This window comes from Mobula hypostoma, chromosome 11 (assembly GCF_963921235.1).
Source record: "Mobula hypostoma chromosome 11, sMobHyp1.1, whole genome shotgun sequence".
NCBI lineage: Eukaryota > Metazoa > Chordata > Chondrichthyes > Myliobatiformes > Myliobatidae > Mobula > Mobula hypostoma.
Window position 1 is genome coordinate 71,451,437 of NC_086107.1, and position 13,981 is coordinate 71,465,417.

Here is a 13,981-nt window from a genome sequence, read left to right on the forward strand (position 1 = left end):
GGGAGAGGAAGTCCGAGGGCTAACAGGGAGGATGTGCCAACCACACAACAGGCAGTGGCCAAGGTCAGGACTGAACCCGGGTGTCTGGCCCCGTGAGGTAGCACCTTTACCAGGTGCCCCACTGTGTCACCCAATGGAATTAGGAGTGTGGTCATAGCTCTTGTTGAAGCACTTGGTAAACAATCTGTTCCTGCTATCAAGCTGTATGGTTAGAGAGTGGGCTGCCTCCTCATTTGGTAACATCCTGATGGACGGACTGTGTTCATTTCAGGGCTTGGCCAAAGAACCGAACCACAGGCAGGGTGGCCCAGCTGACAGAGCCACTTCCTCGCAACTGTTGGTGGGCTGCCATGGGGCTGGCAGGTAACATAGCCACCTGTGAGATGGGCAACTATGGAAGCATTTCCTTGCAATCTCCCCTGGAAGAGTGGTTTGCATTGTGCGGTTTTCAGGATGGCTCTGTGTTACTCAGGGACACAGTGCTCTGTTGTGACTTCCCACAGTGAGTCAGATGTCAGTGGTCTAATGCACAGTGACTTCTCCCAAACCTGGCCCACCGGAACGGCTGCCCATCAATGCATTTCCTTCCATCCCAGTTCGCTCCCGGATCAGCGCAAATATGCAATGGTGCCAAAGCCGAGAGTATCAGGATGCTGACAAAGACGATGCACTCTGTACCTGGAGAGAACAAGACCCCTCTGCACCTCAAAGTCAGCTGCTGCTTTAACCCTTGCCACATTGCTCTCAATAAATCAATGTGACAGGAAGGTATTACTTGCAGGATTACAGTAACCTCCAGAAAAACTCGGCTTGCAAATGGCCTTGACAGTGCCTGCAACATTGCAGGTGCCAGGGGACCCTGCCCACTGTTTTACATAGACTCCACACGACTGTAAGGAAGGGCGTCTGCTTGAGGTTTGAGTTCCAAATTGGGCTCAATCAAACCTTTGGCAGGGTCCCACATGGGAGACTGGTCCAACAGGTTCTGGCCTATGGGATCCCGAGCAAACTGGATCCAAACTGGCCTTGGAGTAAGAGTCAGAGAGTAAGGGTAGAGGGTTGTTTCAGTGGTTAGAAGCCCGTCACTCATCATCATCTGTGTGATTGACAGAGGAGCACGAAGAGGCAATAAATTGAGACTGGCCTTCCAATGGTACTGAAACCTCAGAGTGCTGAGCTTGGCTGATGACCCGGGGAGTTCATGGTGCAGCATGCTATTTGTTGCACTGGTTGTCGATATTGTCTTTGAAAGGCTGGGAAGAAGGATCCATATACTGCCTCAACAAAATTTTCCTTGTTGTTCAAGGAAAAGGGAAAAATTCTCCGTCATACCCTATATCCTAATGAGACTAATTCTCTATGTCATATCCTGTATGCTAATGAGACTGATTCTCCATGTCATACCCTATATGCTAATGAGACTTTCTTCATATCGTATCCTGTATGTACACAGAGAATTTTTCCTCTCCAGACTAAAAACCCCATCTGCCCCTCAGTCCAAGCACTTTGGCATTTCATAGCCTCTACTGGACCATGAACTCCTCGACCTGTTGCTTCACATAGAAGATGACCATGTTTGACCCCTTACCAGACCCCCATTCTGCCCTTTGCCTAGACCAAAGACTCTCATTCTGCCCCCTTCCTCAATCCAAGGAGTCCCATCCAATTCATCAGACACTGGGACCTCTGTGTGCCCTCCCCTCTCCCCCCACCCCCCAGTCTAAAGATTCCCACGTCCACATCCCCTCTCCAGAGGCAGGATCCCCTTTCTGTTTCTCCCTCCCCCTCCTCATCATTCTCCATCTTCCCTCTTAGACCAAGGGTACTGGTCAGCTCGTCCAAGCTCAGGATCTTCAGCCTGCTCTCCCAACAATATGGGTGCACTGTCCGCTCCTCCCCAACCCACAAGCACCGGACTGCGGAATCCCTGTCTGGTCCCTATGTCTGTCTGGTGTACTTCACCAGACAAGGGCTCTCTGTATGTTGTTTGCTTCCCTTCTCCCACCGTCCACCCTGAAGGAAACTATCTGGTCTCTTACACCCCATCCCAGCAAAGTGAAAATCTGACTGCTCCCTCACACCTACACTAAAAACCCTACCCTCTCTCCCACACCTATCCCATTGTGGTCTGGCTACCAGTCCAAGAGGATTCACACTGATCTCCTGTGTGGCCGTGTGGAAAACTGGAAGAAATATTGCAGTGGGCAATCCTCTGTTCAACCTCTCCCTCTCATCTCAAGGTAAAGTCGGTCATAAAGGAGGAGCAATACTTCACATAATGCATCAAGTTATAAATTATAAGCCGAATTACAAAAGAAAATTATAAGCAACTCACAGAAATTCAGAGAGATGTCAAGAATAGATACTGTAAGAGAGATCGGATTTTCCTCTCGTATATTAATCGAGAGTCAATATTGTGAGCAAATCAGGTCAGCTACATACCAAGTTAACACCAAGCCTACCCCACCGCCCCCCTCTATCCCTCTTCGATTGGTCCCACAAGGAAAGGCTGTTCACTGCTTCCAGTGAGGTTCCCAGTCCAGCCCCTCCCTCTCAGTTTGTGCTCTCAGTTAATAATCTCACAATTATGTAGTTGAAGTGCCCCATCCCACTGGAGTGCTGCCACCCAGGGAATCCATCCCTGAGGGGGAAGCAAGCTTGCTGTCGGTCTCCATCAGCATCAAAACATGTAACACAGTCCAAGGGTCTCACTCAGCACAGCCGGGCTAGGGGAGCTCATCTACGCTCGTTGGAACAGCCAGATTGCGAAGATCATCACACATATCTGAAAACAGAGAGGAAATGGGTTACTTTTGCAGTAGAGGCATGCTCATCAATTGTCAGATCTCCGAGTCTCAGATCTAAGGACAAGGTCAAGGCTGATGCTGCCCAATGCAGTGCAGGACAGTTGGAGGCACGGCCTTTCAGGTAAGGGGTGCTAACTGGGAACTAGTTCATCCCTACCAGATGTGTGATAAAGAAAATCCATTGGCTAATCAGGTAGAGTTGGGGAGAAATGGATCACAGCTGCTGAACATACTTTATTTAGGTCTTTTATGAAGTATCATGTCAAAAATGACTGAAAATAATGGTGTAGGAAACAACTCAGTAGACTGGTTAGAAGATTGGCTGGCTATTGGGAAGCATAATTGTGTTTCTGGTGCTGTATCACAGAGGGATTGGTGTTGGGGCCTCAATTTTCATAGTTTGTAATTAATTGAGTTATAATTAAAATTGAGTTATTGTGTACCAAAATACAGTGAATAAACTTATTTTGCATGCCATCCACATAGATCATTTCAAGAGACAAGTATATCAAAGTAGTACAAAGTGAAACACAATAACAGAATGCAGAATGTAGCGTGACATTTGCAGAGTAAGTTCAGTGCAGGTGGACTAATGAGGTACAAGGGCCATGACAAGGTACATTGTGAGGTCCAGAGTTCTCCTTTATCATACAAGAGGTCCAAGGAAGGTCTCGAACAGAGGGATACAGCTGCCCTTGAGCATAGTGGTGCATGCTTTCAAACTATTAATGGCTTGGATGGTGGCACCAGGGGTACTGTAGCTGAATTTTCTGATCTCACAAAGACAAGTCAGAATATAAATTGTGAGGATTGGGGGAGGCTACAAAGAGCGAGAGAGCTAGATTATGACTGGACATAGACCTGGTATTGAAAGACCTAGATAGAGTGGACATGGAGAGGGTGTTTCGAATAATGAGAGAGTCTAGAACCAGAGGGCACAACCTCAGAATAGCAGGGTGTCCCTTTAGAACAGAGATGAGGATGAGGTTCTTTAGCCAAAGGACAGTAAATCTGTGGAATTCATTGCCACAGAGGGCTGTGGAAGCCAAGTCATTGGGTATATTTAAAGCGGAGGTTGATTGGTTCTTGATTAGAAAGGGCATCAAGGGGAAAAGACTGGAGAATGGAGTTGGGAAGGAAAATATATTGACCATAGACTTGATGGGTCAAATGGCCTAATTCTGCTCCTATGTCTTATGGTAAAATGGAGTCTAACCTGGTAAAATGAGAAGGTTTGAATGAAAAACCTTTATGTTGTTCTGAATGGTAAAAGAATGCATGGCCCTGAGATACAGATGGATGTGAGCATCCTGGTTAACAAGAGGCTGGCAATGAACCTGGTGAGGTGTCAGGTCTATCAGTGGGAGAGCATTTTGGAGATAGTGATCACAATTCTATCTCCTTTACCATGGCGTTGGAGAGGGATAGGAACAGACAAATTAGGAAAACGTTTAATTGGAGTAAAGGGGAAATATGAGGCTATCAGGCAGGAACTTGGAAACATAAATTGGAAACAGATGTCCTACAGGGAAATGTATGGAAGAAATGTGGCAAATGTTCAGAGGATATTTGCATGGGGTTCTGTGTAGATACGTTCCAATGAGACAGGGGAAGGATGGTAGGGTTCAGGAACTGTGGTGTACAAAGGCTGTTGTAAATGTAGTCAAGAAGAAAAGAAGAGCTTAGGAAAGGTTCAAAAAAACTAGGTAATGATAGAGATCTAGAAGATAATAAGGCTAGCGGGAACGAGCTTAGGAATGAAATTAGAAGAGTCAGAAGGGGCCATGAGAAGGCTTTGGCGGGCAGGATTAAAGAAAACCCCAAGGCGTTCTATAAGTATGTGAAGAGCAAGAGGATAAGACTTAAGAGAATAGAACCAATCAAGTGTGACAGTGGAAAAGTGTGTATGGAACCAGAGGAGATGGCAGAGGTACTTGATGAATACTTTGCTTCAGTATTCACTACGGGAAAGGATCTTGGCGATTGTAGGGATGACTTGCAGCGGACTGAAAAGCTTGAGCATGTAGACATTAAGAAAAAGGATGTGCTGGAGCTTTTGGAAAGCATCAAGTTGGATAAGTCACCAGGACCAGACGAGATGTACCCCAGGTTACTGTGGGAGGGGAGGGAGGAGATTGCTGAGCCTCTTGCGATGATCTTTACATCATCAATAAGGACAGGAGATGTTCCAGAGGATTGGAGGGTTGCAGATGTTGTTCCTTTACTCAAGAAATGGAGTAGGGATAGCCCAGGAAATTATAGATCAGTAAGAGTCTTACTTCAGTGGTTGGTAAGTTGATAGAGAAGATCCTGAGAGGCAGGATTTATGAACATTTGGAGAGGCATAATATGATTAGAAATAGTCAGCACGGCTTTGTCAAAGGCAGGTTGTGCCTTACGAGCCTATTGAATTTTTTGAGGATGTGACTAAACACATTGATGAAGGTAGAGCTGTAGATGTAGTGTATATGGATTTTAGCAAGGCATTTGATAAGGTACCTCATGCAAGGCTTATTGAGAAAGTAAGGAGGCATGGCATCCAAGGGGACATTGTTTTGTGGATCCAGAACTGGCTTGCCCACAGAAGGCAAAGGGTGGTTGTAGACGGGTCATATTCTGCATGGAGGTCGGTGACCAGTGGTGTGCCTCAGAGATCTGTTCTGGGACCCCTACTCTTTGTGATTTTTATAAATGACCTGGATGAGGAAGTGGAGGGATGGGTTAGTAAATTTGCTGATGACACAAAGGTTGGGGGTGTTGTGGATAGTGTGGAGGGCTGTCAGAGGTTACAGTGGGACATTGATAGGATGCAAAACAGGGCTGAGAAGTGACAGATAGAGTTCAACCCAAATAAGTGTGAGGTGGTTCATTTTGGTAGGTCGAATATGATGGCAGAATATAGCATTAGTGGTAAGAATCTTGGCAGTGTGAAGGATCAGAGGGATCTTGGGGTCCGAGTCCATAGGACACTCAAAGCTGCTAAGCAAGTTGACTCTGTGGTTAAGAAGACGTATGGTACATTGGCCTTCATGAATCATGGGATTAAGTTTAAGAGCCAAGAGGTAATGTTGCAGCTATATAGGACACTAACCTGGTTAGACCCCACTTGGGGTACTGTGCTCAATTCTGGTCGCCTCACTACAGGAAGGACGTGGAAATCATAAAAAGGGTGCAGAGGAGATTTACGAGGATGTTGCCTGGATTGGGGAGCATGCATTATGAGAATAGTTTGAGTGAACTCGGCCTTTTCTCCTTGGAGCGACAGAGGATGAGAGGTGCCCTGGTAGAGGTGTACAAGATAATGAGAGGCATTGATCATGTGGATATTCAGAGGCTTTTTCCCAGGGCTGAAATGGCTAACACGAGAGGGCACAGTTTTAAGGTGCTTAGAAGTAGGTACAGAGGAGATGTCAGGGGTAAGTTTTTTACACAGAGAGTGGTGAGTGCGTGGAATGGGCTGCCAGCAACAGTGGTGGAGGTGAAACCGATAGGGTCTTTTAAGAGACTCCTGGATGGCTACATGGAGCTTAGTAAAATAGAGGGCTATGGAACCCTAGGTAGTTCTAAGGTAAGGACATGTTCGGCACAGCTTTGTGGGCCGAAGGGCCTGTATTGTTCTGTAGGTTTTCTATGTTGCTATGCAAGTACTGCATCTAATTTGGAAAGCTAACAGAATGTTGAAAATAAGAGAAGTCATTTTGTCCAGATTAAAAGGGGAGTCAGACATGATTGTGTTCTCCCACCTGACCTATTCCACCTTTAAGTGAGAAGATTCTAAGAGAAACGAGCAGCACTCCAGCCATGATAATTGATGGATACAATCTGAACAACCTACGATACACAGACAACACAATGCTGAGAGCTACTTCCAAAGAGAAACTCCAAGAAATATGAGATAAAGTCATCGAAGAAAGCGCAAAGAGAGGATTGACTGTCAACTGCAAGAAGACTGAATGTATGATTATCACAAAGAAGAAAGAAATACAGAGAAGTAAGCTGAAAGTGGGCAACAAAACAATTAAGCAAACATGGAGGTTCAGCGACGTCGGGAGCACGATAGCATCTGACAGTAGGGCTGATGTTCAAATTAGAAGGATTGGGATTGCCAATTGCACACTCAAGTACTAGAGCAAGATACTAAAGAATAATATAATTTCTAGGGGTACAAAATCGTGTTGTGGTGTTACATTAATTCCCCACTAACACACGGAAAGGAATGCTGGAGATTATCAAAGCAACATGAGGGAACACTTGAAGCGGCAGAAATGTGGTTTTTGAGAAGAATGATGAAAAAATCGTGGAAGGGCAGAGTAACAAATAAGGAATGTTGTGTAAAGCCGGAATAAGAAGAGAGTTGATATCAATCAGGAAATAGAAGCTGGAATTTCTGGGACATGTACTGAGGAAAGAGAAACTTGAACATCTTGCAGTGATGAGAAAAATTGATGTAAGAAACAGTCATGGTTGGTAGCGCATGGCATTCATGAGTTACATCAAGGGATGGACAGGCAAAAGGTTTGAAGAGTTTATTCGAACTTAGAATAAGACAGGCGGAAGACCATGATTGCCCACGTCATACAGCATGGCACATAACGATGATGAACAGAATACGCTAGCTCATTGCAACAGGAATTAACTACAAAAGTACCAGGGCACATGTCAGTTATAGAAAACTGTTGGAACTACATCTGGATTAGCACTGGTCTCCTTGGAGCGACAGAGATGATTTGGAGGCAGTTTGCCAGAGGGAGATTGCCTTAAGAAGAAGGGTTACGCAGGGTAGGCTCGTACCCATTTGGATTAGAGAAGCCTTGATGGAAACGTAGAAGATCCTGAGAGATGTTGACAGGCTGGGTGTGGGAAAACCTGGAATTAGAGGTCACTATTTAAGATAAAGGATCAGCCATTAAAAATGGAGATGAGGTGAGGGTTTTCTCTCAGAGGGCGTGAGACTTTGGGGATCTGTTCAGCAAGCAGTGGAAGCAGGTTCTTAGAATATTTTTAAGGTAGATGGAGATGAATACTTAGTAACCACGGAAGTGAAAGGTTACCACATGTAGACAAAAATGCAGAGTTGAAGTCATAGTCAGATCACCCATCTTTAATACAAAGGTCAGGGTGTGTTAACCAGGGCCAGGGCACATTGATGTACAGTATGTCAATGTATAAGTTGGGTAGAGGGATGATCACAGTTTAATATTGCACAGAACAAGGAGAATCATAGTTGAAGTAAAAATGGCTGATAACTAAAAATATTAAGGGCGGGAAGGGAGTTCACAGGATGTACGTTACCTTTTAGACAAGGCTGAGGATAGATGGTCACCGCTTCATAAAGGACTGCACAAGCTGAGTAGATTCATAGCTCATTAGAGAAGGACGAGGGGATAGGCTGGAAACAAACTGCTAAAGGATCTCAGCAGGTCAGGCAGCATCTCGAGGGGTTTGGGGATGGCTGATGTTTCAGGTCCAGACTCTGCATAAGCTGAGGATAGGGGATGAGGTAATAAATAAGGTGAAGAGAAGATTCACTGCCTCTGGACATTTTCATTTCCCAGGCTTGGTCTAAATTCTCTGCATATCACTGGTAAGTGAGGGGATGAAGGTGAGAGGTCAGAAAGGGAAAATAAGATTACTTGGAAACTCACTCAAAATACTGGAGGAACTCAGCAGATCAGGCAGCACCTATGGAGAGAAATAAACAGTTGATGTTTTGGGCTGACACTGTTGTCTGACCTGCTGAGTTCCTCCAGCAATTTGAATGTCTACTATTGAAGACTTCTAGTATCTGCAGAATCCCTTGAGTCTCTGTGGATGGTTACTTGGGAAAATTATGCATGTTTGATGTCAAAGTCAAATTTATTGTCACAACCATACATATGGGTAGAAATGTGATAAAAATTAGCATCAGCAGTACAGTACATTAAAACATGACAGACTTCAGCTAGCATGAACATAAGTGATACATAACTTACACACATACAAAGATAAACAACAAAGTAACCATAAAGGCACTGGCACACATTGAGGGAGAGATAGAGAAATACAGTCTGAGGTAATGTTGGAGATTTTCAGGTCAGTCCAAGAAGCTGACATCAGAGGGGAAGCTGGAATTGAACATTGAGCTGTGAGTCCTCAGGTTACTATGTACTAACGTATCGCCGGGATCAATCGCTGCTTAAGGATTACCTCAATTATTAAAATCCAAATGGACAGAGCTCCTGCCAGGTAAAGAGTTTGCTCCACTTTGGGCAAAAGTAGATCAAAGCAGCCCTGAGAGAAAGGGAAGAGAAAAGGTGTTTCAAGGTTAGTTGTGTCACAACAGTTCTGGCTATTAATCCTTGGCATTGATGCCCACCTGGGCAGAATGTGAGAGTTCTAGATAGGGGATGGATTTACCACAGTAATCGGCTGTGGAGTAATAAAGCATGGAAACACGCCCATCTGCCTCATACATCCGTGCCAACTCTGCTGCCCAGCGAGCTAGTCCTGTCTGCCCAAAGCCCTCTAAACCTCTCCTCTCTCTGGAGTTACCTGAATGGCTTTTAAATGTTGCCAAAGTGCTGGTGTCAACCACTATTCCCAGCAGCTCATTCCAAATAGTCACCTCCCATTGTGTGAAGAAGGTGTTTCAGATCTCTCACCTCTGATATTAGACCCGTGCCCTCTTGTTTTTAATGTCCTGCCCTCGGGAAAAAGACTAGGTACATTCAGCCTGTTCTTGCCCCTCATAATCAGAGGTAGAATGGTAGCTTAGCAGTTTGTGCCTTGCTTTACAGCATAGACTGTAGGCTTGGGGTTCGATTCCTGCCACTGGCCGTAAGGAGTTTGTACATTCTTCCCCTGACATGTGGCTTTCCTCTGGGTCCTCTGCTTTCCTCCCAGATTCCAAAGATGGGATAGTGTGTTGTGAGCATGCTCTGATGATGCCAGGAGCATGGTAACACTTCTGGGCTGCCCAACCTCTGGCTGGAGGAAAATCTTGCACAAATGCCATTTAAATTTCCTACCCTCCCCCAGCCCCAATCTTAACCCTAAGCCCTCAGGTCAGATATCAGTGTTCCAGGGAAAGGTTACTCTCTGTCTGCTTTATTTACACTTTTACTAATTTTGTTTGCCTCAATCAAGCACTCCCTCAGCTTTCTGCTCTCAATGGATTACCCTATGATTTTACAACTGATGCATTAGGGAAGGCTACTACTTCACTATGCAGGCTGCATTCATCGGAGTATATTGAGATTATAAATTTATAAACTGAGGAGAAGAAGATGGCGGCACGACGGCAGCGTGTGCTGCCTCTCCGGGGATGAATATCTGTTCTCTGTCAGGTAGGGGACTGTGCACAATTCTGATTTGACGGAGACGGTCGTGAGAGTACAGAGGAACATATGGAAAACTGAAATGCCCGCTTCGCTGCCGCTGCTACTGTGTGGTAACCGGAATCTCCGGAGCAGAAGGCCCCGAAATCCTCGGATTTGCGTGTTTCAGCGGCCGGGGAGAGGTCGAAGGCGCTCGGCAGAGGATGGCGCTCGGGAGGCTGTATCGGAGGTGCTGGTCGGAAGCTTGAAGTTTTCAGACAGATGGACTCAGTGTCGGCTGTGGTCAGCTGCTTCCAAGGCATCGGCAAGTTGACGGTGCCTGGAGGTTTATAGCAGGGAGTTTCTCCCTTTTTGCCGCTGCTATCAGGGACTCGGGAGTCGATTGACTGGGGGACTTTTGAGACTTTATTTACCGTGCCCATGGTTTGTTCTTCATCAAATTATGGTATTGCTTTGCACTGCTGTAACTATATGTTATAATTATGTGGTTCTGTCAGTGTTAGTCTTTGGTTTGTCCCGTTTTCTGTGATATCGCTCCAGAGAAACATTGTATCATTTCTTAATGCATGTATGCATTTCTAAATGACAATAAAAGAGGACTGAGTGTTCTCATAATCTAAGCATGTTTAAATCTGTGCTTTAAAGGCAACTACAGCTTGTTCTGCTATAATGGGACTTCCTATGACTGTAAACATTTTTAGGAAAATTGACTATTGTGCTGTAACAGAACTATCTATAATTCATTTTATGTTTTGTTTGCACTTAGACTTTCAATATTTTTTCAGTTCTAACTTCGTTGGTGAACATTGACTTTAAGAATATTTGCAATTCATAAAGTTATACATCACAGAAAGACACTTGGGCCCAATTTGACCCTGCCGACCAGGGTGACCTCAAGTAGTCCCATTGCCCCATATTTGGACCCTATTGCTCTAAAACCTTTCCTATCCATAAATACATTCATTTACACATACATATCAGGAACATAGCTTGTTTATAAGCAGACGACATACTGTAGTGCAAAAACATACTGTAGTGTTTTCAGTTGGTAAGGATCGGAATAAGTGTTTTCCATACCTGAGTGTTGACGAATTTGATATCACCAGAGATGCAGCGACCTACATTGAGTATCTCCCTATTCTGTGTGGACTCATTCCTTTTGCAACAAGCCACTGGCACATTGAATGTAGGGTTCAATAAAACGAAATTTACCGCATTAGGGAAATCATTTGGCCCACTCAGTCCACAGCATTTAAACTAAAATAAAACAAACGTGAGAATTAGTTTCATAGAACAAATAGCAGGGCATTCATTGAAGATGTCTGGGCATCTGCAGATGGTGCCTTTACAGAGAAGCTAGGCCATGATGGCAGAAGTTACAGAAGTCTGAGAATGCGAACCAGCAAGACTCAAGGACAGATTCTATCCTCCTGAATGGATCTCTCTTTATCAAAAAGATGCAGTCTTCAGCTCTTGACCTTTCAAGTTATCTCACTGTGGCCCTTGCACCTACTTTGTCTACCTGAACTGTAATTTATTTATTGAGATAAAGTGTGGCGTTAGCCTTTCCCACCCTTCACGGCGTGTCACTCAACTATCTCCCAGCCTAATCATGGGACAATTTACAATGGCCAATTAGCCTCCCAAATGCTCTGCCTTTGGAGTGTGGGAGGAAAGCAGAGCTCCCAGAGGAAACTCACGCGGTCACGGGGAGAACGTACAAACACCTTGCAGGAAGCACCGGGAATTGAACTGTAAAGTGCTGTTTTAACCACCATGCTACTGTGCCAACCATCCCTGTAACTGTAACACTATACCGGTTCATTATTTTCACAGGTATTGAGGCACAGTACATTGAGGGAATAGAATAAACAGAATAAATGTTACAGTTGCAGAGAAACTGCACTGCCGGTAGACAGTAAGGTGCAAATGCCATGACAAAGTAGACTGGCAGGTCAAGTGTTCATCTTTGTTGCACAAGTGGTCTCTCAGGAACCTTATAGCAGTGGGATAGAAGCTGTCCTTGTGCCGGGCGGTGCTTGTTTTCAAGTTGTTGTATCTTCTGACTGATAGAGAGGGAGAGAAGAGAGAATGGCCGGGGGCGGTGGGGGGCGGAATGAGGCTTTGATTACATTGACTGCTTTACCAAGGCAGTGGGAAGTGGAAGCGCAGAGTCCATGGAAGGGAGACTGGTTTCCATGGGAAACTGGGCTGTGTTCACAACTCTCTGCAACTTCTTGCCATCTCAAGTAAAACTGTTGCCATATCAAGTTGCGATGTATTTGGTTAGAATGCTGTCGGTGGTGCTTCTGTGAAAAATAGTGAGAGTCTCGGACACACGGTCAATTTCCCAAGCTTTCTGATGTGCCTTCTGGCCATAGCATCTATGTGACTTGATCAGGTGATATTTACACTCCAGAACTTGAAGCTCTCAACCATCTTCACCTCTGCACCATTGACACGCACAGGAGAAAGTATTCTGCCCTCTTATGAACTTTGTTGTTTCACTGACATTGAGGGAAAGATTGTGATCCTGACACCATACTATTGGGCTCTGTATCTCTTTTCTGTGCTCCACCACATTGTTATTTGAGATCCAGCAGAAGTGGTGGCTTCTGCAAACTTGTAGGCAGGGTGACAGCAGAATCTCACCACACTGCCATGAATGCGTGGGGAACAATGGAGGGGTTGAGGGCACAGCACTGTGTGTGACACACTATTCTGGCTTTCTGTTTACTACCTCAAAACACTTATGTATGGAGTGATCTGTCTGGATGGCACAAAAAACAAAAGCTTTTTGCTGTATTAAAAAGCAGTGTCACACAGCTTGGACTGCCGTACCCCTACCTTGGAGCTTAGCACACCAGTCTAAAGGTTGAGCGAGCTATGGCTTTCTCCTTACAGTGAAGGAGAGTGACAGGGGTTACTTGATAAAGATTACGAGGTTATAAGAGGATAGCCAGCACCTATTTGCCAAAACAACAAAGCTAGGATACCAGAAGACATCCTTTTAAGGAGAGTGAAAAAAGTTTGGTGGGGGTAGGTTTTTTTTACAGAGAGTGGTGGGTGCGTGGAACATGCTGGGGTGGAGGTGGAGGCCAATACATTAGCGGCACCTCAGAGACTTTTAGACGGGCATGTGGATTAAAGAAAAACGCAAGGTTATTGGGCAGTGTAGAAGATTGATCATGGAATAGGTTAAAAGGTCAGCACAACACTGTGGGCCGAAGGGCCTGTGCTGTGCTGTACTGTTCTATGTCTATGGTTTGTCTATGCCTCTCTTTCCACTGCACGCAATGCTGCAGGAAGGATAGTCCCACCATTAACTACCTACAGGCTCGCTGCTGGTAAATTTCCTGTAGAGCCACAGAGTTGCCAGCACAGAAACAGGCCCTACGGACATCAGTCCATGCTAACCATCTTACATTAAATCCACTTTTGTTTTCTCCCCACATTCTCCTCACCCACACGTTAGCAGCAACTTTAAACTATGCACAATTCTGCAAGTGTGGCCTCGTCAATGCTTTATGCAACTCTTATTCTCAGTAACACTGCTGAACCGAGTCTACACCCACCTGGACAAGCCAGCGGGCACTGTGAGGGTCATGTTTTTTGACTTCTCCAGTGTGTTCAACACCATCCACCCTGCTCTGCTGGGGGAGAAGCTGACACCGATGCAGGTGGATGCTTCCCTGGTATCATGGATTCTTGATTACCTGACTGGCAGACCACAGTACGTGTGCTTGCAACACTGTGTGTCCGACAGAGTGATCAGCAGCACTGCGGCTCCACAGGGGACTGTCTTGTCTCCCTTTCTCTTCACCATTTACACCTCGGACTTCAACTGCTGCACAGAGT

At 45.3% G+C, this 13,981-nt stretch overlaps 1 protein-coding gene across 4 annotated transcripts in view; it reads right to left on the reverse strand.

Annotated features, from left to right (window-relative positions):
- Nucleotides 1-1,809: 1,809 nt before the first annotated feature.
- LOC134354319 (tetraspanin-18-like) overlaps nucleotides 1,810-13,981 on the reverse strand; it is a 328,944-nt gene continuing 316,772 nt past the window's right edge. For all 4 annotated transcript variants that reach the window (XM_063063253.1, XM_063063252.1, XM_063063250.1 and 1 more), the window contains 3 exons: nucleotides 11,201-11,380; nucleotides 8,994-9,077; nucleotides 1,810-2,785 (listed from right to left, as the gene is read on the reverse strand). In XM_063063253.1, coding sequence (XP_062919323.1) covers nucleotides 2,741-2,785; nucleotides 8,994-9,077; nucleotides 11,201-11,380 — 309 coding nt within the window. In that variant the 3' untranslated portion in view covers nucleotides 1,810-2,740. The remainder of the gene's footprint in view (nucleotides 2,786-8,993; nucleotides 9,078-11,200; nucleotides 11,381-13,981) is intronic.